Source organism: Manis pentadactyla, chromosome 4 (genome assembly GCF_030020395.1).
Source record: "Manis pentadactyla isolate mManPen7 chromosome 4, mManPen7.hap1, whole genome shotgun sequence".
Taxonomy (NCBI): Eukaryota; Metazoa; Chordata; class Mammalia; order Pholidota; family Manidae; genus Manis; species Manis pentadactyla.
Window position 1 is genome coordinate 190,455,764 of NC_080022.1, and position 26,508 is coordinate 190,482,271.

General features: G+C 57.6%; 2 protein-coding genes across 17 annotated transcripts in view; one reads left to right on the forward strand and one right to left on the reverse strand.

The window, feature by feature from the left end:
• The window catches only part of TBCD (tubulin folding cofactor D), a 145,396-nt gene extending 136,097 nt beyond the window's left edge, over positions 1–9,299 (forward strand). Inside the window, exons 35-39 of one of the 3 annotated variants that reach the window (XM_036910772.2) lie at positions 3,472–3,561; positions 3,906–3,993; positions 4,867–4,976; positions 6,901–6,985; positions 9,076–9,299. In XM_036910772.2, the coding sequence (XP_036766667.2) occupies positions 3,472–3,561; positions 3,906–3,993; positions 4,867–4,976; positions 6,901–6,985; positions 9,076–9,090 (388 nt within the window). In that variant the 3' untranslated portion in view covers positions 9,091–9,299. Of the gene's footprint in view, positions 1–3,471; positions 3,562–3,905; positions 3,994–4,373; positions 4,484–4,598; positions 4,615–4,866; positions 4,978–6,900; positions 6,986–9,075 lie in introns of those variants that run through there. The other 2 variants (XM_036910774.2, XM_057501898.1) reach the window with 2 other exon arrangements.
• A 698-nt stretch (positions 9,300–9,997) lies between these two features.
• Positions 9,998–26,508, reverse strand: part of B3GNTL1 (UDP-GlcNAc:betaGal beta-1,3-N-acetylglucosaminyltransferase like 1) — a 71,905-nt gene continuing 55,394 nt past the window's right edge. For 8 of the 14 annotated variants that reach the window (XM_057501900.1, XM_057501901.1, XM_036910783.2 and 5 more), the window contains 5 exons: positions 18,369–18,504; positions 18,189–18,257; positions 17,768–17,842; positions 12,282–12,386; positions 9,998–10,204 (listed from right to left, as the gene is read on the reverse strand). In XM_057501900.1, the coding sequence (XP_057357883.1) occupies positions 12,306–12,386; positions 17,768–17,842; positions 18,189–18,257; positions 18,369–18,504 (361 nt within the window). In that variant the 3' untranslated portion in view covers positions 9,998–10,204; positions 12,282–12,305. Of the gene's footprint in view, positions 10,205–12,281; positions 12,387–17,767; positions 17,843–18,188; positions 18,258–18,368; positions 18,505–26,508 lie in introns of those variants that run through there. The other 6 variants (XR_005029938.2, XM_036910781.2, XM_057501899.1 and 3 more) reach the window with 5 other exon arrangements.

A 26,508-nucleotide genomic window follows, 5' to 3' on the forward strand; every position in this document is an offset into this window, starting at 1 on the left:
TGGGCCTCAGCAGTTGGTTTGTCTCATTAGGGCCTCATTTTCGTGCCAGTGTGCCTGCTTTTCACTGGATCTCAGACGCCGTGGGTTTGCCTCTGGCCTGAACGTTTTGCACCTGTTGGTGGGCCTGGGCGTCCTTCTGGGCATGTTCCCATGACTTGGAGAAACTGTGTCAGGTGGGCCCAGAGCTGTGTTTCCCGTGTTAACTTTCTCCCACTTCTGAGGTCTCAGCTCGCTGCTGTCGGTGCCCAAGTGTTCCGCAGGCCAGTGGGAGTAGGTGCTGAGTGTGCAGGGCCTCCTGTTGTCTTGCTGGTGGCTCCTCCCCCAGCCGGCCAGGGCTCAGGTGGATCCTTGGGGTCCCTGGGGAGCCCCCCTGGTGCTCGGCCCTGCAAACGCAGGGCGGCCTGGGATCCCTAGGTCCCCTCCACGCAGGCAGGCTTCCTCTTCACTTCCCCTGCCTCCGTGGCCTCTGTGTGGCCTGCTGCCTCGTGAATGTTGTTACAGGTGAAGGGTGAGTGTGACCCTGTTACCCCACCTTTTCCGGGACCCTCAAATGCTTTTGAACCTGAAGACATTAAGGGTTCCCTCTGTTAATCAGCTGATGGTGCATCACACAGATTTTCTTCTAACGTCCGAGCAGCCTCTGCATTCAGGGATGTGCCCACCTGGGTTGTGTGGTTATGACTTGCTCATTAGGTACTCTGTTGAGATGCATTCTCCTGGCTTGAAAATTCCGAAATACAGTAGTAGGAGAAAGTATCTCCTGCTACGAATATAGCTCTTTTTATGTAATGTAAGGTTTTCTGTTCTGGTGCAGACGAAGTCAGTTTTACTAAGAGAACGTTTTCATTTCTGGAGGTACTTTTTGCTTCATACTTTGCGTTAATGTGTTTGCATCAGCTTCTTTCCATTCGAACTGGGCCCTTTTTTCTGTCCCTTCAGTACCCTCACGTACGTGGGTTTTCTGTGTGTCTTCTGTGTGGCTCTGGTGACTCCGCCCGTGAGCCCGGCCTCCGGTGTCCTGCTCGCCCTGGCCCAGGGTGTCTGCGCTCACCCTGCTTGTTCCGTCGCCCTCCTTTCTGCCCTGTTAATAGGATAACGTCCATTGTCCCATTTTTCTCAGGCTTGTTGGGACCCCTCTCTGCCCTCTTGGGCCACCCCACCAGGGCACAGCCCCACCCGCCGTCACACAGTTGCCCTGTCCGGTGGCTGTCAAGTCAGCCATGTGCTCCTCTGTCCCTACAGCTTCCCATCTGCCTCCCCAGGTCTGGGGTCATGTTCTTTCTGCCTAAAGACGTAGTCTAGTGAGATCTGCTGTGGTAAATGCTTCTGGTTTTATTTGCAAGTTATTTTCAGAGCCTACAAAGTCCTCTGCAGCTGTTTTATTTCAGGACCTGACAGATACCCTGCTGCGGCCTCTGGCCCCTCACTGCCTTGGGGAAGTCACCTGTAAGTCCGGTTTGGCTGTGCCCCTTCGGAGGCATGCGTGCTTCTCCCACCCGCTGCTTTTCCTGCAGTGATGACCCTAAGGTGCCTTGTCAGTCCTGCAGATGCACATCTAACTAGGAAGTTGTTGAACTAGGTAGGATCTGTCTTCCTTTGTTCCAGAAAATTCCTAGGCGTCATTATCTCTTCCGGCTTGAACCCCGTGCACTTCCCTCCCCCAGCGCCCCAAGGAGCCCGCTGCACACGCTGCGTCAGCCCGCCCTCGGGCCCTGTCTGCAGCCCACCTGCCTCTGGCCGTGCTCCCCTGCCAGTTCCACGTGGTGTCTCTGACCTCTGCCGGGCAGATCTGTGCAGCTCTGATTTTGGTCTTTGGAGTTTTTCAGGTAGATTTTGTACTTGGTTTGATTCCTGATGTGTTCTGTCCCATTTTCCGTCGCTGCCCCTGCCTTGTCTCTGAGCGGGCCTGCAGTTTCTCTGTCTAGCTGTGTTTCCTCGTTTGCTGACTTACTGTCTGGTTGTCCCCTTTGAAGGATCATGTGTAAAAGTCACTTGAGGTCCCAGATGACGGTGACCTTCAGCGGGCGGGGTGTCCGTCCCCTTTTCCAGGCACAAAGGACCTGGCAATCTGGAAGCTCCCTGGTCACATTCACCTTGGGGCCTCTGCACTGTCCAGGGGCCCAGTGGTGGTGCAGCCTATGAGCCTCCCTTTGTCAGGCCTGAGCTTGGGCTTTCTGGTAGCTGGAACAGCGTTGCCCGGCTCCCTCTGGAGAGGTGGTGCACCCCCTCTGTGAAGTGCCAGGTGCACCTCTCAGAGGTGAGGCTGGCCGGCAGCAGCAGGGGTCCCGGGTGTGCCGGCTGCTCTGCATGGAGACAGCCTCGGGGTCCCAGGAAGGAGGCGTGGTGGAGCGATGCTGTGAGCGACGGAAGAGCAGGGGCGATGTCTGCCAGTCGTCCCGGGACTGTCCTGGCCAGCTCAGCTGCTGTGACTGGTACTATGACCGGGTGCTCAAACAGCAGGAGCTTGTTTCTCATGGCTCTGAGGGCGGGAGGTCCAAGGTCAGGGTGCTGCCGGCCAGTGTCGCTCCTGGTGGGCAGCCTTCGTGCTGTCTTCATGTGGCAGAGGCCACCTCCTGTGTCTCTTCTTGGAAGGGCACTGCCCCCACCTCGGGACCCACCCTCAGGACCTCGTCACCTCCTGAGGCGCCCCCCAACACCCTCACTGGGGATAGTTCAGTGGACTTTGGGAGGCACCAGTATTCAGTCCAAAGCACAGGTGTCCAGTTGGAGGTGCTTTGTAGTAGATCCTGTCCAGAGGAGGCGGGTTTTCAGGGTGGAAACTCAGGAAATGGGTGGTGCATGAATGGCTGAGGTCCCTGGGGGAGAGTGCAGACTGACACAGGCCTGGGTGGAATCACGGGCACCCCGCTGCGGCAGCCTGGGGGTGGGAGGACAGACAGCCAAGCCACCGGGAAGTGGGCCCTCCACGGCGTGTGCTGCTCAGTCATGCGGGCTGAGGACAGGAGTGAACGCGGCCCTCAGCACAGTCCCTTGGTCCTCGGGCGTTTCTACAAGCTGTGGGGAGAAGCCACACAGAGCGGGTTCAGAGAGGGAGGGCTTGAGGGTCACTAGCTCTGAGTGGCAGTGAGGACCGGGTGGGGGTGCGGTCGTGGTGCCAGGGGGCTGAGGTCCGCTGTGCCCCAAGGATGGGAGTTTACCGTGGGTGGGGAAGTGGACCTGTGTGCCTCAGCCCATGCTGCCATGCATCCTGGGCTGTGGGGGGTGGGTGTCTTTTCCACAGGGAGCCTGGCGTGCCTGGGTGGCCCAGCAGCATGGCCTCCACTGTGCAGGGTGGGAGCGCATGCCTGCGTCGCCCTGGCACCTCTGGGTGTGCGGGTTGCGTGGGCACATGGCGGCAGTCGGTCGTCGTGTGGAGGACGGGCAGTATGGTGGGTGAAGGTTTGTCAGGACGCGAGTTTGCCTGGCACTGCACTGGGACGTAGCCCCTGGTCACCTGAGTGTTTTTTGCAGCCACCCCTTCTGCATGAGGCTGCTCATGCTCTGCAAGGAGGAAATCCAGAAGTCCAGGGACGTCCAGAAACTGCGGTCCGGCGTTGCTGTGTGAGTCCCAGCCACTTGCCAGATGGCACAGGGCAGTCTGGCATCAGATGCCAAGCGGAGCCAGGCAGGCAAACGCCTCCCAGGGGCGCGGGCAGGCCTAGGGATGGGTCGCGGGTCCTGCCTCAGCAGGGGCAGTCACGACGAAAGGGGCCTCAGGCCGCACAACGGGAGTGGGGCGGCTGGGCTGTAGCGGGCGGCCCTGGGTGGCATGTGCGCCAGCCCGGCGGGGCCCCGCACGGGCCAGTTTTCCTGGAAACAGGACTCCAGGTGGGGGGCCTGGATGCGCTGTCCATGGGCCTCGTGGGCCTGGGGCCTGCTCCCCACAGCGTGCCTGTGCCCTGCAGGTTTTGCGGGATGGTACAATTTCCCGGCGACGTGAGGGCAAAGACCCTCCTGCAGCTGCTGCTCTTGCTCTGCCACCCCTTCCCCGTGGTGAGTGCGGTGCCTGGGGTTGGGGGCTGCCTGGAGGCGGCTGGGCGGGGCCTGCGGCGGCTGGGCGGGGCCTGCGGGGCGGGGCCTGGAGGCAGCTGGGCGGGGCCTGCGGCGGCTGGGCGGGGCCTGCGGGGGGGCCTGGAGGCGGCTGGGTGGGGCCGGAGGCGGCTGGGCGGGGCCTGCGGCGGCTGGGCGGGGCCTGGAGGCGGCTGGGCGGGGCCTTGGTCATGTGGATGCCCTCCCGGGGCTCCGCTGCTGCAGTGCTGCGTGCGTGGCCCACCGCTCCCCTCAAGACCCGGTGGCTTTAAAGGTGGCCACCCAGGGCTCGGCCTGTCGGGTCCCATAAGGCACCAGGCTAAAGTGGCTCTACCCACACCCAGGGCAGTGCCTTCCCCTGGAACCCCAACCTCAGAGTCAGGTGTTCTGGCAGTTACCCTCTCTGGCTGAAAAATAATCTTCGAGTAATCCCAAAGTGACATTTTCATGAAAGGTAAAAGCATTTAACCTAACAGCAGCTCTCAAAGTGGGGTCCATGGGCCTGGCCACAGCACCCTCCCCACTAGCAGAAATGCAGGTTCTCAGGCCGAGTGGACTTGCTGACTCAGGGTCGCTGGATGGACCTGGGGCACAGACCCAACAAACACAGGCGACCTTGTTCCCCGAACGGTGCAGGAACTGGCATTCGCGTGGAACATGCCCTGTCCTGCTGCACTGCATGTCCAGTGCTACCCGCGGTCTCCCCCATCTAACCGTCCATGCAGGTGTCGGTCGGTCTCAGGGTCCTGGGGTCGTGTCTGGCCCGCGCCTCTGCTGCCTGGGCAGCGTCTGTCCACTGGGCTCAGTGTGTCCCACTGACGTCTCCATCCCACCCAGGTCCGGAAGGCCACCGCTAGCCAGGTGTATGAGATGGTGCTCACCTACAGTGACCTCGTGGGCGCAGATGTCCTGGATGAGGTCACGGCTGTGCTCGGCAACACGGCCTGGTGAGTGCTCCCAACCCCTGGGCGCACGTCAGTGTCCCATCGGTGCAGCACTAGGGTGAGCGGGGACACCTGGGGGCCGGCACTGCCTCCCTCGCTGTCCCCATTTCTCCCAAAACCCCTCTGAAGGGAAGAGGATCCAGGTGCTCCACCCACCCAGCTCAGGCTCCCGCTGTGCATCGGGGTTGAGGTCCATCAGGGCATCGCACTGTCTGCCCCTGAGCTGCAGGGCCAGCAGACACGTGGTGAGGAGGCAGCTCCCCTCTGCCCCTCCTCGGGGGTGTGCCGTGTGAGTCAGCCACAGCCCCCTAGGGAGCAGCAGGTGCCCAGATCCCTCGGCCCTTGGCCCAATGCGGCTGTGCCCAGATGCACTCGGCGCACGGTTCACTCGCCTTGGTGAGAAAGCCGCATGTGGATCTGTTCAAATGGTGATGGGAGGAAACAGGAAGAGGAAGGTTCCCCCTTCACCATCCATGTCCTGACCTGCCCTGGGCAGCCAGGGCCAGGAGCTCCTTAGGGGCCCTAGAGAGAGGCGGGTCTCAAAGTTTACTTCAGGCACAATTTCCAGCAGTCTGTCAGCTTCTCGTCTCCTGGTGGATTCATACGACAGGTCTGAAAGACAGTGTTGAGGGGGCAGAAGGGGCCGATGAGAGGGGCTCATAGAGAAGGTGCAGCCTGTGAATGTGCACGAGCCTGGCGTCAGCTGGTGACACGAGGATGTAGCACATGCGTGGGTGACGACTGTTAGGTGCCAACTTCTGCACACATGCACACCCGTGCAGGTCCTGTGCACACGCTCATACATGCCCGTACACTCACACACACCCACACTCCACAGGTGGCCATTCTCACCCCCTCCCACCCCTTTATGGAGTCAGGGCCAAAGCTTGGGAGGTCAGGCCTGGCCCAGTTAGGCACCAGCGATAAGGGCCTCCAGCAGCTCCGGCTGCCCCGGGCCAGTGCACACTGCGTAGGCAGGTGGGGACGTGCGCTTCCCTCAAACAGCGACGGCCCCAAAGGGCTCTTCCCACAGAGCTCATGTGCAAGTCAGGCTCCCGTCCCAGGCCTGGTGGCCATGGCCAGCTCCCTGTTTGAATGGGACAGGAGAGGGCCTCTGGCTTTAGGGAGACGGTGTTCTGCCAACACCTTGGTAGGGCCCCACAGTGATAGCTCCAAATGGGAAGGTCTGAGGGGCATGGAAGCCCCCTCTCTGCTCAGCTGGGGTGCTGGCCTGACCCCACACTCAGGCTCTGTCCCCTAGGGGCTGTACTGATGATGTATTTTCCTATTATTATGTCAACCTTATAAAATGGAGAGGGACATTCTAAATCGTCAGAATCTCGGGACCAGCTTGAAGAAGGGCAGAGGGTCAGGAGCTGAATCCCCGATGCCCAGGGTGTCCCGGGAGCCTCCTCTGTCTCATGGCGGTAGCACGGAGAGGGCGCACCTTACCATACTTTAACCCCTTTCTGTGAAAAAACACCTTGAGGGTTTGAAAATAACTTATTTTTCTTACTACAAAAGAAAAACATATCCAGTATTTCTCTGTGATGTTGCTAAGTTTAATTTTTACTTTTAATGAAATAAACAGCTTTCCAAGTAAAATAAAACTTTAGCCCACAGGGTAACATGTCCGCCCCCCGCCCCCCGCCCCCACAGGCCCTTCTGTTGCAGCCCCCTGGGCTGGGCCTGTCTGGGGGCTGTGTCCTCCGTGTGGGGCGCCTCTTGTTTGGGGGGCTCACTCTCCAGCACTTTCCCAGAAGGGGAGTGGGGGTCTGCCGGGTGGGGAGTTCTGGGACATAGAGTGTTCTTCCCACTTCCTACCTGGTCTGAGATGCCAGGAAGGTCACCGAGAGCTTGAAGTTTGTGGCAGGTTTAACCAGAGCAGCCGTTCTCGTGGCTGAAGCCGCCCCTGCCCCCTCTGCAGGGACGCGGAGCTCCCGCTCGTGAGAGGCCAGCGGAACCGCCTGTGTGACCTCCTTGGTGTGCCCAGACCTCAGCTGGTCCCCAAGGTAACTGCTCACCCTGTCACTCCGCGCTGGAACACCCAGGGCCCTTCCCACGTGAGAAATCATCCCACGGTTCTGGGATGCTCTGCTTCATTTTCCTCTGCCTGCGTCTCGGCTTTGGGAGTTGCTGCCGACCTGTCTTCAGGCCCCTGCCCCCTCTGCAGCCGCCCACAGGGCCCCAGACGGTCGAGTCGCTAGCACTTCCTCTGGGTCTGGGTGTGCCCCTCTGCTCGCTGCCCTTCTGTCTCTGGGTGGCAGCCACTTTTCCCTGTCAGAGCTGTTGGCATATTAGCCACACTTGTTTTAAATTCCCAGCCTTATAATTCAGTGATTCTGCCATATCGAGCCTGGTTCTGCTGTTCGGCATTGTCTCTCCAGACATGCTCTCATGCCTTCTGGCATATTTTATGCATTTTTGTTGAAAGGCACACGTGTTGTGCTGGGGACAGGAGCTGCTCTGGCTTTTTGCATGTGCTGCAGGCACAGAGCCTCGGGTCCTCCAACCTTCGGCGTCCCAGCCTTCGGGCGTCCTGGCTTGCAGCCCCTGCAGCAGCTGGAACCTGTGGTTCCGAGACTGGAGCCCTCTTGGTGAGGGGTAGGATGGGGCCGGGGGACCATCTGCAGTCTGCTCAGCCATTGGCGGTCTGGACCTCAGCCCCTGACCTCCGTGCACCTCCCATGACAGTGTTGCCAGCTGTCCGCTTAAAGTGCTGAGCCCTGTTCCCTTTGAGCACAGGCTTGCAGGGGCGGCCCAGGGGGTGACTCATGACCCCGACCTGTCCGGCCCCTGCCAGAGCTGCGCGGGAAACCCCAGGACAGTGTGAGTGTCCCCGAGATGGCGACCCGTGCTCAGTCGTGCTCGGCCTCCAGCAGTTTCTCAGAGGTGCCTCTGGTCTACAACAAGCTCCAGGGACACCAGCCTCGGGGTGCTGATGGGGCTCAGGAGGGCGCCTCTCCCCATCTGTGCGTCAGACACTCCGCAAGTCTGCCCGGCAGGCGGCCTCGCCCTCATGTCTCAGCGCTGGGGGAAGTCGCATCGTGTGTTCCTCTCTTTCTCTTGAGTTTCCTCGAGTGTCTTGATGCGCTGAAGTGGTGGGTGCGAGTGTGGGTCAGTGGCACCTTCCCCGGGGCCTGGCTGCTGTCTGCCCGTCACGGTGCTTCGGCACTGACGTGGCCACACTGGCGTCTGGCTGGTGTCCGTGAAGCTCATTCCGTCGCTCCGTTCCGCGTGCCCTTGCACGTAAATGGTCTCTTGTAATGGGTCCCACCTCCTTTCAGTCTGGTTTGATGACCTTTACTGATCACAGCGTCTGTCCACTCACATTTCACATGATTATGGATTCATTGGGGTCACATCTACCATCTTCCTATTTTCTGCTGATCTGTTTTTTCTTTCCTCCCTTCTTGTTCTCATTTAGATGAGATGAAAGATGCCTTTATCTTCTGTTAGCTTGGTGCCATTCAGTTTTCCCACTGCCCAGCTAGTGACCACCGGAGAAGACTGTCGCCTGAAGGATGGGGGGCGCAGGCGTGGGGCTCTGGCCGCGGGACCCCCTCGTCTTCCCAGGGACCCGGCTCCAGGCTGCCAGGGGGCCTCTGCTGCTCATCAGAGATTCTGGGCTTGCCTTCCGCTCAGACCCCTCTGTCTTCCCTGCCCCGCGTTATGCCGCCCGTGCGCCCCACTTTGGCACTGGCTTGTTTCGGAGACGGCCCTCCTCCCCGTGCTGGCCTCCCTGCTGGGTGCTGTGCCGTGTCCCATGGTGCCCGGCCTTTCTCTAGGGCCCACCCCAAGCCTCCTCCAGATGCGGGGACGGTGTTGTCACCAGCCAGGTGACCCCGCCAGGGGCAGAGCCGAGCACGGCGACTCTTTCCTGGGTAGAGGCAGCTCCGGCTTTACCCAGATGTGCTTCATATGTTCCGATTGGGAAGGTTTTGGACACGGATGAAGTTAGGGAGAAACGCATGACAAACCTTCCCAGCCGCTACCCAGAGGTGGCGGTGGCCACAGGGCTCCTGAGATGTGTTGGGGTGTGTGGGCCCCAAGTGGTGGGGACGTGGCACCGACCTGCCCGACCCTGCTGTGTCTCCCACAGCCCAGCACCCGCTGACTGGTCCCTAGCCGAGTCCCGACACCCGCCCTGCAGGGAGGAGCTGGACGACACCACGAGGGACCTGGTGCCACACCTGGGCAAGAGGGCAGCACTTGAGGACTTGCATCTCGTCGCCATGGAGCTGGCCTTTCCTCACGTGTCCTGGGCTCTTGGTGCTGTGGCGCTTAAACACGAGTCTCTGCCTATAAAGTCACGTCCTGAGCATTTCCACGTGTCTGTGTCTGACGCTAGTGGGAGTCCGGGAGACGGCGTCGTGGCGGTATAAGTGGGAGGCCAGGGCTGGTTGTGGGCTCCCTGCTGCCCACCTGCATGGAGGCGGCGGCCCCGGGGGGCCAGGCCCGGGCCAGGGCGAGCTTCAGCTCGGTCTTAGCAAGATGTGTCCTGCAAAAGGCTCATATCAATGCCATGTAGGCCAGAGAGATGTCAATGGGGTCTCCCCCAACCCTGATCTAGCGTCCAGCACACGTGAGTCGCCTGCCACCTGCCCTCATGTGGCCTGGGGCTCCTCCTGCCCACCCTTATGTCTGCTTCATGGGCCAAGGTGGGGCTGCAGGAGAGATGAGGGTGGGCAGGTGTGTCATCTGCAGTGAAGATGCTGGCCACACTGTTGGGGCCATAAGCACAGGACTGGGGGTATGGCGACAGGACTGGCCAGGCAACGCCAAGAAGCATTTTGCCACTGCCCCCTTAGCGCTGGCGTCATGCATTGGCAGCCACTGGACTTTCTGGGGATGTTCCCTTCGTGTTCTGGACCTTGGGGCAAATAATCCTTAACAAACACCCAAAAGAGGAGGTCCTGTGATACATTTGTGAGGTTTTCAACTTTGTAGATTAACTTTTTATTTCATTCAAGCCTTAAAACATGCCTCTCTCTTGAAGATGAGGGAGTTTCCACCTCGGATGACCCTGGCAGAGGTCACACGGGAGGGATCCCATATGACGTGGTGCCTGTGTCCAGACCCAGCCTCAGGCCGTGGGAGGCCACGCTGGCTGGAAGGCTCTGCTGCAGGGCGGCCGCATGTGGTTCTGCTCTCGTATCTGCTGGGGAACCGGAGCCACCACCACAGAGCAGCATCCGGGCCTTGGCTGCAGAAAGCCAAGCAAGCGGCTTCTGAAAAGCAAAGGAAAGTGCTTTTCTGTGATTTTGTGAAAACTGTAAGGTTCCAGAGAAATGGCCAGGTCACCACACAGACCCATCAATGACACTGTGTCGCAAAGCAGTTCCTCTTTAGCACGGGTCTAACTTTGCAGCCCAAGGGAAACCAAACCGGTCTGGCCACAGGCAGGGTCCCACCAGCCCTGCTCGCGCTCAGCACACTGGACCCTGAGGTCAGCACTTGCTCCACCTGGTGGCTGGGAACGTCCCTATTCCTGCAGCCAGTTTCTGGAGCCCACCTGGGTCTGGGTGATGGATTTGGTGGGAGCCCCACACTCCTGAAGTGGGGGGCAGCCAGTGAGAAAATGGGTAGATTGAGGCAGGGGAGCAGGACAGTGCTCGGCTTTCCTTGTGGAGACATGGTTGGGAACCCTTGGAAGGATAGCAGATGGTGCCAGAGATGCACACTTGCAGCCCCAAAAGCATGTGCTCTGTGAGGCAAGGAGCCAGCAGGCCTGGAGCAGGGTGGGCACGGGATCTGGCAGGGCCGTGCTCGCGTGCAACCGCCTTTCTCACATGACACAAACCCACCGAGTGGGCACTGCAGTGGTCCACCGAGCACCAGGCAGAACCTAACAGGAGACCCTGTGTAAAGCAGGGACCCTCACGGCAGCATGTGCGGCAGCAGGGCCAGGAGAGGCCAGGCCTTAGGGATTGGAGAGTGAGAACACACCTCCCTCGCTGCCCCTACTAGACAGGCCCCACACTGTCCAGACCGTGGGCACCAGAGGCAAGTCCCAAACCTGACCTAGGAGCGCACGTCCGGGCGGCAAGCATGGGGCCGCAAGGAGGGAAGAGCTTCATGCTGAGGGGAAACCACCGGCCTGGTGGGCTGTGTGCCTTCTAAGCCACACCCCCAGGGACGAGACCAGAGCAAAGTCCACTGGGGCAGACAGGCCTGCCACCACTCGGCGGGTCCTTCTGTGCACACTGCCGACGCCGGTCAGCTCGTGGGGCTATTCTGTGCAGTGCAGGGCCTTTGGTACCAAAGTGCTCCCCGGCATGACAGCCACACAATCCCCAGGGCCGATATCTCTCAGGGGGCCACATCTGCCCCCAGGAACCACCAGCCTGGTGGACAAACTTCAGGCAGCAGGAAAATAATCCACGTGCATGGCATCGATGTGGCGGGGAGCAAAGCCCGCGGGCTGCATCGTGCACAGCACAGGCACGGATGGGCCCTGGTCCTCCTGGCCTGAATTGACACCTCACGTGCGCGAGGAGTCTTTGAGGCTGTGCAGAGGCCCCGACCCTCCCACCCCAGGCTACTGCCTTGTCATAGGGCCTGTCAGAGCCGGTCCCCACCCTTGGGGTCATCACTGATACTTTAAGGAGCCACACACTGGTGACCTTGTTTTGGGCTCAGGCGGGGGGCTGCTGACTGCACACCGCCTTCAGGGAAAAGCTCTTTGGTGGTCTCAGGCCGCTGGGACTGAGGGGCCATCCGCCGAGCTGGAACTGCCCACAGCCGGGGTGGTCAGTCCAGGGAGTAGTCGCCTGGACCTGGCTGTCACCGCCAGCATCCTGAGTCTTGTCCCACATCAAATCGGAACCAACCAGAGAGCCATGTGCCCCGGCCAATCACGGGGATGCCCATGCCCCCACAGCCCCTTCTCCTAGGAAGCCAGCCCCCCCTGCCACTCTTGAGCCCCTGCCATGCGCAAGCTGCCCTGCCAGTTGTGTGCATGAGCCCCCCTGGCCTTGCGGGGCCACATGCCCACCAAGGCTTCAACAGCCAGACTCAGGCAGTGCCGTCCATGGCCTCCCAGCAGCACTGAGGCTGAGGGCAGCAGGTGGTGGCCATGCTCCCTGGAGGAGCTGCTTTGGGTCTCATGCTCACATGGGTAACAAGCAGCCCTCAGGCTGTGTATTCACAGCTGTGCGTTTCACTGCAAGTAAACCACACGCAATCAGCACGCCCATCCGGGTGAAGGGCCAGCACTACGCAGGTGGTGGGCTCTCCCCACTCCCCAGCCCTTCACTGCCTGTGGGACAGTCCTAACCCAGGGCTGCTCGGGGCCCCTGCACATACCTGGGGGCAGCTGCTGTGGGTCCATCAGCTGAAGTGAACGAAGTCTCGGCCCTCCTGCAGACCCAGTGACCTCAGGTTGTCCTCAAATGCACCCCCCGTGAGGTCCTGTGGGGGGGGGGTGAGCAGCAGGTCCAGCTTAATCCAGGCCTCCCCTGGCCCACATTGGGGCCACCACAGATCCCAACAGGCTTGAGGTCATCTGTGGCCACCTGACAGGTCGTCCACTAAGAACTTCTCTGCTGGGAAGAGGCCAGAGGAGACAGGGCCACGCAGGGAAACTGCCTGTGCTGGGCCACCACGCTCTGCCACCAGCCCCCACCCAGCCTAGCCTCGGCCCCTCCTTGCAGCTGACCCCAACCAGGGGGACTCGGAGAGAAAGCCATGGGCAGACCTGGCTTCCCTCAACAGATGGGGCCTCTCTGATGGCCCCCCCCACCTCCTCTGCAGGGCCAGGAACCCACTCAACAGCAAGTCCCCTCCTGCCTTCCTCCCACCCTTCCCTGCAGTGAGGAGAGGCCTGCAGCCACGCAGGAGCCAGGCCCGTGCAGGGAGGCTCAGGCCCCACCCATGCCTTCCATGTGACCCCACAAGGCCCCTGTGGGGCCACAGCAGGTGCCTGGGACTCTCACTCCAGTGCCTGCTGCCCAGGCCCACTCCTGCCTCAGTAACTCACTCCGGAAAACATGCCCAGCATGCCAGGAGCCTCAGGCGAGGCCGGGGCTCTCGGAGGCCGTGTTCCTGCTGGCTGTCCTCCGGCCCCTGCGCCCAGCACGGAGAATCAGCCTGGCCACACACAGCCTGGGCCTGGGCCGTTACTACTGGGCCTTGCTAGAAGTACACAGAAAACACTCCCCTTGGGAAACACCTGAAATGCCACATCTGTCCTCCACGTGCTGTCCATTCTGACCCTTTTCTCTTCCCAGTATCTCTGCTCCCTAGTTTCCAAGGGCGTGATGACTGGACTCAGACGCAGCCCGGCCCCGAGGGGGGCCCAGAAACCAGGGCCTGCTGAGGGGCCCGTGGGGCCGCAGGCCTGTGCCTGACGGGAAGGGGCCGCCTCCTCAGTCAGATGCTCCTGAAACCTGGGGCCCACTAGAGTGGAAAGGCCAGCACCAGGCTCCAGAGGCACCCAGGATGCCTCCAGTGGCCAGCGGCCACGGTCCCACGGACAAGTGGGCGATGCCAAGCAAGAAACGTCGCGAAGAGGAAACTGACACTGGAGACGGGTGCTGGGCCTCCCCGGGAGTCGGACGCACCCCGAGGACTGCAGGCAGTACCTGGCCGAGGACAAGCCGGGGCCCCTGCAGCCTGGGACTTCACCCTCGGCATGTCCTCTGGCCCGGCCCCCTGTTGGGGGAGACATGGCCCCCCATGACCTGCACGTCCACTCCCGGGATTACAGCCCAGAGAAGCGGGCAGGCAAGGCGGGACATCTCCGTGGCCGAGTGCCAGCCTGACATGCGTGCGGCTGAATGCCGGACGCCGGCGTGGTGTGGGCGGGGCCACGGGCACAGATGTCCGGTCCCTTTCCCACGAGGTGCTAGAGCAGGCAGGTGGACCACTCAGCTTGGGAGGCCTCCCTGCCCACACGACGAAGGGCAGAGAAGTGGCACAACGGGCGGCTCTGCCCCGTGAGCACCTGGCCAGGACAGACGTCCAGTTTCTCTTCCAGGGCCAGACGGGGAGTGTCTGTGGCTTTGTGGTCATATGTCTTCTGTCCCAATCAACTTTATCTATAAAAGCAGCCGGTGGGCCATGTTTGGGCCATTTTCTGAATGTGTTAATAGTTCAAAATAGGAAAGTTCATCCAAAGAAGAAAAGCGTGAGAAAAGGTCTCGGAAAGAATGAAGGACACGCACACCGTAAAGCTGCGCACAAACAGACCAACTGGAAAGACCGGAGCCCGGAAGTGGCCCCAGGAGACGGCGCCTCAGTGCTGGGGAAGAAGTGGGCGCCCGCCAAACGGTGCTGGAATGGTGTCCGGAAGGAGATGTGCATCCCTAGCCAGTCTTCCCACAGAATAAATTCTAGTATCAAAGGTAGAAGAAAAAAAAATAGTCTAGGAAGTAAACTTGGAGGACGTGTTTAAAAATTTCATAATGAGGAGTTACTATCTTAGAATGAATACAACTCTAAAAGCCATAAAAGAAAAAAATCAGATATTTAAATATAAATTTAATCAAATGACACCCGTGGAAAAAGTCTGAATGTTTAAAGTACTGACAGATCAGTAGGGAAATGGGCTGGGGAGTAATTTACCAAAGGGGAAAGGACTGAAGTCATGTGCAGACTTTCCGCAGCGCTTTGCAGAGGTGGCCCGTTGGGCCACATGCTGCAGACGGTGCTTGGTGGGGGCGCGAGCTGCCCTGGAGGGCAGGGGTGGTGCCCGGTGGGGTCCAGACTGGGAGGGCCGTTCTCTGACCACGGGTGCTTGGAGCTCTCCCCGCACACAGCCAGGTCACGTGTGTTGTTTTTAACAGCAAACGATGAGGTTGGCCCAGAGGCCTGTCCACAAGTGATGGGGTGATGACCGTACGAAACGTCCCTGTAATCCAGCTTTCAGAGCCAGGTGCTGGGACCCCCGAAGCGCCTCCGTATGGAACTGCTCCCACCACAGAGGAAGCGGGTGGGGAGCCACCAGCACGACCGACGGAGCGGAGGTCAGGTGCACTGAAGCACAGCGTGCAGGAGGCGTAAAGGTCGTGTCGGGTGCGGCCACATGCTGGCCCCAGGTCTGACCAGCAGCACACTATCAGAGGATAGAACGCATTTGTCGAAGGCACTGGGGAGCCTTTGGCCTGATGGGTATCTGGGACTTTTGGGGTGACTGGTGTTTTTCTTAGGCTTTTATCTTTTTGGGAAACAGTAATGAATGAAATGGCACTGGAATTTCCCTCACAACACGGGGTGGGGCCCTGGGTGCTGTTGCTCTGGCAAACCGTGCTGGAAAGTTCCATTAATAAAGAGATGATGACAGAGATGGTGCCAGTAGGTTTCCCTGCAATGATCTCCAAGATACATCATCATATGAAAGAGCAAAATAGAGAAAAGTGGGTATGAAATGCTACCATTTATTTTAAAAAGCCACAAGCACATGACTTATTTGTGGTGTCTCTGGGAGAACACGCAAGAAACAGGAGACCAAGGTGCCTCTGGACCTGCCGGGGCCACGAGTGGGTGAGGCTCCCCGGGAGGTAGACCCTTCACAGCCAGTCTGCTCCTCAAAATCTGTGGAACTCGAATTTCCTTTCACACCTGCTTCCTGCAGGCTCTTATTTACCAACTTTCCCTGGCAGCTTGGAAGTTCGGTCATCCGGGCCTTAAAGAAGCTTCTTTTAGGAACTGCTTTCAAACCAGAAAACCCAAAGCCAGGCAGGCCAGAGGTAGCAGGTGGGTCTGGTCTCCGTGGCCCTACCTCGCGGCACCCACAGCCGGAGTGCAGAGAGGACGGGCATCAGACACGGCCAAGGCTGGGCTGTCACCTCCGTGACTTGGTGATACATTATTGTGACACCTGTCCTGCTAGCAGACCCTGGCCCTCGCTGGCTTTGGCAGAAAAAGCTGCCATGTTGGGGGTGGGGGGCCACCTGGCAGGGAACAGCCAGCAAAGAGCTGAGGCCCTCGGACCAGCACCCGAGGACTGAGATATGCCGACGAGCCTGAAGCACACGTGCCCCAGTCGAGCCTCAGGATGGGATCCTGTCCTGGCTAGCACCCCGTCTCCTTTAGGTTACGTTTGTGGTAACCCATCATGTAGTGCCAGTTAAATAATACGGGTTTGAGCTGACAAAACCGGCAGACAGTGAGACCCAGGGTGCTGAGCTGGGCCTGGGGCTAGGACGGCCCTGCCTCGCACAGTGCACGCCGGTCGGCACAGGGTGGGTTGAAGCCCCACATAGCAGGGCTGGTGCTGCGGCCTCTCAGGAGCACAGGGGCATCTTCACAAGCCTAGATTTCCCAGGACTTCTGAGCCGTGACGCCAAGACACAGGCAAACAAATGGAAAACAGGTAAACTGAACTTCATCAGAAACAGTTTGTACATGAAAGGATGTCATCAGGGAGGAGGAAGACAACCCACAGGTGGGGAGAGATATTTGCACAGGTGTTGGGGACCTGCATCGAGGATGTAGTCGGAACTCCCACGGCTCAACCAAAAGGCAAACAACCCAATCAAGAAAGGCACTGGACTCAAGCAGACATTTCTCCAAAGACACTCAGATGCCGACAAGCCCACGGATGGATGCATCAAGACCACAGGAGAGGCCACTGCACGCCCGCCAGGATGGCGAGGTGGACGCACGGGGACAGCAGGAGTTGGTGAGGACGTGCGGTGCCCAGACAGCACTTGGCGGCTCTCCAGGGGCAGCGCCCAGGAGGGGCGGGAACAAGTCAGCACACGGACTGCACGCAGCGTCAGCGGCAGCCGGAGTCCGTGAGGCCCTTCCGAGTCAGCTTTGCCAGTCAGGCCTGTGTCACCGCCAGCCAGCAGCCTGCACACACAGCCACCACCCCGGCTTCTGTGGGGCCGGGCCTCAGGACCAGCCCAGGCCGCGCGGGGCTCCCAGTGAATGTCTCTGCAGATGCCGTCCCGGGGTCTGCCTATTCTCACACCCTTTCCCGACGCGGGCGACTTCCCCTAAGCTGCACCTGGGAGCCGGCACAGAACCCGGACGCCTCAGAGCCCAGCCCTCAACCCCGCTTGCAGCCCTTCCCGGCCTGTGCAGCCGAGGGTGTCCGTGTCCCCGAACGTCGGAGAGCGGGCCTTGCGGGAGCACAGCTCCACGGAGAGACGTCCGTCAGGACCCCAGCCTGGCCACCAGCAGCGTCGGGCCACTCCAACAACTAAAAGCTCTGAGTAAATTCCAGTCAGCGTGAACAGGGACCAGGAGCTTAAACAGCCACGCATACGTCCTCAGAGGCCCCAGTGTGGCATGGCAGGGAGGTGTGCCCCACTTCTTATGGCATCTCTCCTGCTCACACACTGCCACCTCCCTTCTGTAAGAGCATATCCTCCAGGAAGGCCTCCGGCGAGCACCCTGGTCAGGGACTGCAGCCCAACCTCCCACCGGGGCTGGAAGCTGCCGGAAGCAGCAACCTGTGTCTTTGCAGCTGCCAGCAGCACATGGGGCCCTGCTCACCCACCAACACTGACCCCTTAGGACCCTGTGGGGCAGCCGTGAGCCAGGCTGAAGTTGGAGGGTGGCACGCCTTCTTAGTGACTGCTTCACCCCAAGGCTCGTACGGGGTTCAAGGGCACACGGGTCACTGAGGGAGCCGGGAGGTGCCTCAGGCCTGGCCCTTGACACACTGCCAACACAGGCTACTTGTACAGAAACGCAACCGGCTTTATGAGGCACTGTGGCTGCCTCTTCCCCCACACCCTCCCAGCACCCCCAGCACGGTGCATAGCTTCCGGGTGGGTGCTGGGCACTGCGGTCTCATGCATGGGGCCTGTCCCAGCGTGTGGCCACAGTGCAACACTCACCAGCTTCACGCAGATTACGAAGGGCGGCCGTGCAGCTCGGAAGTGCAGGATCGGAACCCGGGGCTTGGGCTTTTCCTGAGAGGAGACAGTGGTGGGCCCCCCAGTGCTCGTCCTCAGGGACACGTGCCACCTGTGTGCCCTACACCATTCACGGCTGGATGTGCTCAGGTGGGCCCCTGCCCAGCCCCCTTACGCCACCACAGAACTAGGCTGGGGTGGGCAGAGAGAGCAGACCGGGCACAGCTCTCTCCATCAGGGACCACGCAGGGCCCAGGAGCCCCACAGTGCACCTGCCAGGCCTGGAGCCTTCTGGGCCCAGGTGGACCTTTCCCAGGGAAGGTTCTGGACACTGCCACTCAGGCCCAGGACGTCAACCCCCTTGTACGGCCCCCTCAGAGGGGCTCCTGGGGCCCCAACACACCTGAGAGTCCTCGTAGCAGTAGAAGCCCTTCCTGATCTTCTTCTCATCCACGTCGCAAAAGGCCACAACCTGGGGTCACAGGACACCAGCCTTGGGGATGGTGGGGACATGGGAGACAGAAGGGACATGGGGCACAGGGGGACGCGGGGATGTGGGGCACAGGGCGGTGAGGGACCCCACCTTGCGCCGTGCTCCGTCTGTCAGGCTGCGGTAGAGCCAGCGGCCCTGCCTGCCAGCATTCCAGATGGTGAAGGCCGCCCAGTGTGGCAGGACCCGCTCTTCCAGGAAGCGGACGCGGTGCATCCACATGGTGGTCCTGCGGGGGAGGGGCGTGACCCGGGGGCAGGTGGAAGCCCGGCCTCCCTGGGTCCTTGTCCTACCCTAGGACACGCCCTTCTCGTGTCCCGGTGCTCCGGACCGTGGGGGCCTGAGGGAGCCCATGTGGCCACTGGGGCGTCAGGACCCTGGCGTGCCGAGCACGGGGCCTGGACGCTTCCACGAGCAGCCACAGGGCTGTTTCCCGGGAAGCAGCCCCGGCAGCTGGAGGTCGCCTCCATGTGACCCCTAGGCTGGCCCCTTGCCTGGGGCAGACCTGGAGGTCCAGGCCTGGCCCCAAACACGTCGGCTGCTCCCAGTGTGACACGGTCAGACGCACGGAAAGGCCTCCATGACGGATGTGAAACTGTCGTGAGAATTCGGAAGGTCGGAGGGCATTTCCGGGTTGTGCCGTGGCCCCACATGACCCCACGTCTATCTCCTGGAGAAGTCCTTGTATGTAAGTGTTAGGAAAGAGTATAAAACCTAAATGCGATTTATTCCCACTGGGATGTTTAAGCGTTTTAACAGTAAGGTATTAACAAAGGGCCACGCGGTGGAAGATGCTCAGCCGAAAGTGGGGGTGGGGATTGAGGAGGGCCTGGCGCTACCTGTTTGGGTTTTTTAAACCTACCAGTGAGAAAGGGAAGATATAACTGGCTTAGATGACGTGCGGGAAAGAATGTGAACCCTGTGGTGCTCAGCCAATGAGGAGCCAGGGGAGGGACTCGCGCGCTAGGAGAGAAATCACTGGCGCCAAACTCCCCAGGTGCGCCTGCCCACCGGGCACCCGATCTTGCAAGGCCGTCATTAAGGCCTCGCTCCGCTGTCCTCTTAGTCTCCGTGTCCACTTACTGAATTTGGACCAGTGGGTGTGTTTCTCACATAAGGGAGGCTTGCGAGACGTGGCATAAAGCCACGGCTTCCACAACAGGCACATGAAAAGATGCTCCACATCGCTAACCATCAGGGAAATGCAAATTGAAACCACAATGAGATGTCACCTCACACCGGTTAGAATGGCCAGTATCCCAAAGACAAGAAATAACAAGTGTTGGCAGGATGTGGAGAAATGGGGGCCCTCCTACACTGCTGGGGGGATGTGAACTAGTTCAACCATTGCTGACAGACTGACTGCAATGGGGTGTGGGAGGGACTTGATAATATGGGTGATGTAGTAACCACAGGGTTTTTCATGTGAAGCCTTCATCAGAGTGTATATCAGAGATACCTCAACTAAAAAAAAATAGACTCATGGCTTCCACTTCAAGTGTCTGGGTGGGGGTCCTTCCTGGCCCTGGCAGGCCCCGGGCAGCTGTCCCACAGGCTGTCTTCAGGCCGGCCTGACCCTCCTGAAGCCCGGGGTCCCCCGTCCCCAGGGCCTCAGCCACACTGAGCCTCACAGTCCGCAGCACTGCCCTGACGCCCACATGCCCTGGATGCCCCCAAGGCGCCCCACGAGGCAGCTCCTCCTGGTGGGGTTTGCGCCTAGCTGGGTGTGGGACCCACAGACACGATGTCGAGACCCTGTTCTAAACGCACGGTGTCAGCTGTGCAAAGGGCAGGTTCTGACTGCCGGGCACTGGGGTGCTGGGCTCGTGCAGGCGGACGGGCTCCCCAACCCTGGCCATTCAGCGCTTCTGAGAGGAGCACATAGCTGGACGCTTCAACCCAACAAACAGCGCCCGGGCGCGGCACACGCAAGGTTTGGCAACGCCGGCAAGATGGAAGGCATTTCTGTGAACAGCAAACCCACGCTCGGGAGCCCCGAGAAACCCCCAAGACTGGGCGCAGGTGGCCTCTCTCCTTCCAGCAGGAGCCTGGCCGGACGCCCAGCCAGGAGGCAAGTGCGGGGTCCGCCCGGGGCCAGGGCGCCTCCAGGCCCTGCCCTGGGACCCCGCAGGACCGCAGGTGTGGATGGGCTGTGGGCCGGGGCCCTGCGCGGCCTCTGCTCTGCGGGTGTCTTCTCCCCCGGTCCTGCTCCTCAGCTCATTCCTGTCGCACGGGGTCGGGCCGGTCCTGCGACTTAGCCGCTTCTCTGTGGTGCCCGTTCTCTCCAACCTGAAGCATGGACTCCACGGAGCGCCATCAGGACGCCCCACCCGGACCAGACGGCGTGCCTGGTCCCTCGGGGACAGGCAGCATGGGGCCACGGGGGGAGCTCCCGGCAGCGTCCCCGGGGGGACGGGCCAGATCCTGCCACAGCGCCGGGTGCCAGGGCCGGCGGGTCTGAGCGCCCGGCGCAGGGTGAGGCTCAGGAGGCGCCTTGTGGCTGCTGTGGGCAACAAAGTCGTCGGCAGCCCCCGCCCTCCGGGCCCCACTCGGCACCCCCCATCCCTCCGGGCCCCACTCGGCACCCCCCACCCTCCGGGCCCCACTCGACACCCCCCGCCCTCCGGGCCCCACTCGGCACCCCCCGCCCTCCGGGCCCCACTCGGCACCCCCCATCCCTCCGGGCCCCACTCGGCACCCCCCGCCCTCCGGGCCCCACTCGGCACCCCCCATCCCTCCGGGCCCCACTCGGCACCCCCCGCCCTCCGGGCCCCACTCGGCACCCCCCATCCCTCCGGGCCCCACTCGGCACCCCCCGCCCTCCGGGCCGGCTGCGGGGAAGCGGCGTCCTTGGCCTGGGGAGGAGACAGCGCACAGGTTTCCCGACCGAGCACTGGGGCGTTAACGGAGGCGGACGGCAGCCGACGCCACGGGGGAGGCAGTTGGGGGGGTGGCGGGGGCGCAGGGCAGGACGTTGACGCAGGAGAGGCACCAACGGGCTCGGGGGGCAGAAAGCCCGGAGGGACGGTCCCGGTCCGCTCAGAGACGTGGCTGCTTTTCTGCCTTTTGGACGCCTGAATGTTTCCTAGCGAAAAATTTGATCAAACGCTGACCCCTCTCGACCTGAACAGGACAGAATCGGGAGCAGCGCCAGCGTGGGGGGCCTTCGGGAGGCGCGGGCTCATTCCCGACGGGCCTGAGGGCACGACTGGAGCTCCGACGCGGGTCCTGCCACTCGCAGCACGGTCATCCGGCGCAGAAACCAGCCTGAGGACCCCCCTCTCCGGTGAGGGGGCGGCAGCGACTCATGCGGCGAGAAAGGAAAGAAGATCCCGACACAGCGGGGTTCAGTGCAGGCACGGGGTGGGGACGTGTCCCGAACCGTCAGGCGGTGGCAGAGGGCCCGTGTCCCGCACCTCAGCTCCGGGGCGATTCGTGCCCACTCGCCCAGTCTCCACCTTAATGTGTGCACGGTGGGGGAGGGTGACAGACATTGGAGAAGTCTCAGTGAAGGTGTGATTTACATAGCGAAGCATGCGGTTCTTACGTGTGTGAGACCGTTCTTGCGGACAGTCCAGGGGCCGTGACCAATGCGCATCTGTACCACCCCCACCCCCTCGATCTCCCCGGGAAGGCCCCGGAGGAAACCAGGACCCTGATTTCTGCCTCCGGGCACCTCTGTGCTGTACTCCAGGGCAGCGGGGCCCGCAGCATGTGCGCTTCTGCGTGCGGCCTCTTTCACTCACCGTTCTTCTGTGACGTTAGCCCACGTCCCTCCACGTGTCAGAAGCTCCTTTTCCTTTAACGTGGAGGAGCACGTTGAAGTCTGTTTACCCTCCAGCTCCCGCCATTAGCAGTGCTGTGCCGAACGCTGTCATTTCTCCTGCACAGACACCTGGACGTGGCGCTGCTGGGTCGCAGGGCAGGCGTCAGAGAAAATGACAGTTTTCCAGAGAGGACGCATTGTTTACAATCCCAAGAACAGTGTACGAGAGTCTGGGATCCACACCCTCGCCATTTGGGATTGCCAGGCATTAAACTCAACCCTTCTGATGGGCGCCTGGAGGGTTTGATCTGCATTTCTGTGTAAGCGCAGGACCGTCTCAGGGGCTCGCTGGCCCCGTGCTGCTGTCGTGCAGAGGGCTGTGCATGTCAGTCCTCTGTGCTGGTCCCGTCAGATACACGGATCCCAAGAACTGTGAATATGGCCTCGTGGTTTGCTTATTTTCCTAATGGTGTCTTTTACGAGCAAAAGTTTTTAATTTTGGTAAGTCCAACTGATCAGTTTTTAAATGGTTAATGATTCTCTTGTCCTCATTCATGTTCACCTACCCTGAAGTTGTGAAGATGCTCTCTAGTGTCTTCTAGAAGCTTCGTATTTTATCTGCCTCTGTATTTAACCATCCAGAATTAATTTTTCTGTGGTGAGTTTTTTCCATATGGACATCTAGTTCTTCGACTCGTTGAGAATATTTTCCTTTTTCCATCAAATGCCTTTGGAGACTTTGCCGAAAACCAGTTACGTTGGAGGCTATTCTGTTTCACTGATCTGTCTTTATGCTATTGCTGTGTTTTTCTGATTTCTGTAGCTTCAGAGAAACTTATCAGGCACTGTGAGGCCTCAAATTTTGTTCTTTTCAAGGTGCTTTAGTCCATGCTGGGTCCTTTGATTTCCCATGTGAATTTTCAAATCAGATTATCAATTTCTACAAAGGAACCGGCTGAGACTTTTTTCGGAATTGCATTAAATCTACACATCAATTTGGGGAGAACTGATGTTCAATACAAGTTTTCCAATCCATGAACGTGGAATCTCTCTCCATCTATATTATAGGGGTCTTTAATTTCCCTCGGCATTTTGTGGGGGTAGTTTTTAGGGGACATACATATACCTTGTTAATTTACCCATAAGTATTTTATTTTTGATGCCAACATACATGCTTTTAGCTGCATTTTCCAGTTGTTCATTGCAAGCCTGTAGCCTGAACTTACTAAGTTATTGGTTGATTTCCTGTGAAAGACAATCATGCCATCTACAAATGATGATTTACTTCCACTTTTCAAAGCTTGCATCTCTTCTTTTTCTTGTTTTATTGCCCTGTCCTCTGTGACAGTGTTGGACAGAAGTGGTGAGCTCTCCCCTTGCTCACTCCTGATCTTAGGAGGGAAAGCATTCGGTCTTTATTAAGTATGCAGTTAGTAACTGCTTCTATTTTGTTGAGATTTTTAAAAAAATCATGAATGGGTATTGAATTTTGTCAAATGCCTTTTCTGCATCTCCTGGGTCAGTAGGTCCATTTTTATCCTTTACCCTGTTAGCATCTGAATGTTAAGCCAGACTTGAATTCATGATGTATTATCCTTTCCTATACATTTCTTAATCTGACTTGGTATTTTTTTTCTTTTTTTAAAAACAGGAAAATTGACATACGTTATATCAGTTTGGTGATATTTTGTCATTGATTTTTGCACATATTTTCATAAGCAATACTGGTCTGTAATCTTACTGTCATGTCATGTTCTCAGGACATTTTGGTAACAGAGGCCAGCCGGTCTCATGGAGTGAGTGGGGAGCTCCTCACAGCACCCAGCATAGGTCTCCTCTTCTGATATCTGAGAGAACTTATTAAGAGTGGTATTTCCTCCTTAAATCTTTCATAGAGTATGTCAGTAAAGCCATCCGGCTTGGTTTTCCTTTTAGGAAATTTTTGAATTACCAATCTAATCTTTCATTATACTTCAGAGATCTGTAGGGCCTGTAGTGCGTTCCTCTTTCAGTCCCAGAATATGGGTAATCTGTATTTAATTCTTTTTCAAGTCTTGCTGGGTGTTTGCCTATTTTATTTCAAACAACCAATTTTTGGTTTGCTCACTGTTTTTTCTGTTGCCTGTCCATTTTCAATTTCATCTCCCACTTTTCATTTCTTCTATTTACTTGGAGTTCACTTTGATATTACTTTAGTAACTTTTAAATGTGGAGACAGTTAATTGCTTAGTTTCTTTTTTTATAATGAGTTTAAAAAAATTTTTTATTAAGGTATTATTGATATACTCTTATGAAGGTTTCACATGAAAAAACAATGTGGTTACTACATTTACCCATATTATCAAGTCCCCACCCACACCCCAGTGCAGTCACTGTCCATCAGTGCAGCAAGATGCCACAGATCCACTATGTGCCTTCTCTGTGCTACACTGTTCTCCCCGTGACCCCCCACACCATGTGTACTGAACATAATGCCCCTCAATCCCTTCTCCCTCCCTCCCCACCTGCCCTCCCCTCCCCTCCCCTTTGGTCACCACTAGTCCCTTCTTGGAGGCTGTGAGTCTCCTGCATTTTGTTCCTTCAGTTTTGCTTCGTTGTTATGCTCCACAAATGAGGGAAATCATTTGGCATTTGTCTTTCTCTGCCTGGCTTATTTCACTGAGCATAATGTCCTCCAGCTCCATCCATGTTGTTGCAAATAGTAGGATTTGTTTTCTTCTTATGGCTGAATAGTATTCCATTGTGTATATGCACATCTTCTTTATCCATTCATCTACTGATGGACACTCAGGCTGCTTCCATATCTTGGCTATTGTAAAAAGTGCTGCAATATGTCTTTTTGAATCTGAGAAGTTGTATTCTTTGGGTAAATTCCAAGGAGTGGGATTCCCAGGTCAAATGGTATTTCTATTTTGAATTTTTTGAGGAACCTCCATACTGCTTTCCGCAATGGTTGAACTAGCTTACATTCCCACCAGCAGTGTAGGAGGGTTCCCCTTTCACTGCATCTTTGCCAGCATTTGTTGTTCTTAGTCTTTTTGATGCTGGCCATCCTTACTGGTGTGAGGTGATACCTCATTGTGGTTTTAATTTGCATTTCCCTGATAATTAATGATGTGTACCATCTTTTCATGTGCCTGTTGGTCATCTGAATTTCTTCTTTGGAGAATTGTCTCTTCATATCCTCTGCCCCTTTTTTAATTGGGTTATTTGCTTTTTGGGTGTTGAGGTGTGTAAGCTCTTTATATATTTTGGATGTTAACCCCTTGTCAGATATGTCATTTACAAATATATTCTCCCATACTGTAGGATGCCTTTTTGTTCTACTGATGGTGTCCTTTGCTGTACAGAAGCTTTTCAGTTTGATGTAGTCCCATGTGTTCATTTTTGCTTTTGTTTTCCTTGCCCGAGGAGATGTGTTCAGGAAGAAGTTGCTCATGCTTATAATCAGGAGATTTTTGTCTATGTTGTCTTCTAAGAGTTTTATGGTTTCATGACTTACATTCAGGTCTTTGATCCATTTCAAGTTTACTTTTGTGTATGGGGTTAGACAGTGATCCAGTTTCATTCTCTTGCATGTAGCTGTCCAGTTTTGCCAACACCAGCTGTTGAAGAGGCTGTCATTTCCCCATTGTATGTCCATGGCTCCTTTATCATATATTAATTGACCATATATGGTTGGGTTTATATCAGGGCTCTCTAGCCTGTTCCATTGGTCTTTGGGTCTGTTCTTGTGCCAGTACCAAGTTGTCTTGATTACTGTGGCTTTGTAGTAGAGCTTGAAGTTGGGGAGCATAATCCCCCCAGCTTTATTCTTCCATCTCAGGTTTGCTTTGGCTATTCGGGGTCTTTTGTGGTTCCATATGAATTTTAGAATGATTTGCTCTAGTTCACTGTAGAATGCTGTTGGTATTTTGACAGGGACTGCATTGAATCTGTAGATTGCTTTAGGCAGGATGGCCATTTTGACAATATTAATTCTTCCTAGCCAAGAGCACAGGATGTGTTTCCATTTATTGGTGTCTTCTTTAATTTCTCTCATGAGTGTCTTGTAGTTTTCAGAGTATAGGCCTTTCACTTCCTTGGTTAGGTTTATTCCTAGGTATTTTATTCCTTTTGATGCAACTGTGAATGGAATTGTTTTCCTGATTTCTCTCTCTGCTAGTTCATTGTTGGTGTATAGGAATGCAACAGATTTCTGTGTATTAATCTTGTATCCCACAACTTTGCTGAATTCAGATATTAGATTTAGTATAGTTTTGGAGTGGATTCTTTAGGGTTTTTTATGTACAATATCATGTCATCTGCAAATAGTGACAGTTTAACTCCTTCCTTGCCAATCTGGATGCCTTTTATTTCTTTGTGTTGTCTGACTGCCGTGGCGAGGAGCTCCAGTACTATGTTGAATAGAAGTGGGGACAGTGGGCATCCTTGTATGAGCTTTTAAAGCTATAAAAATTTGCCATA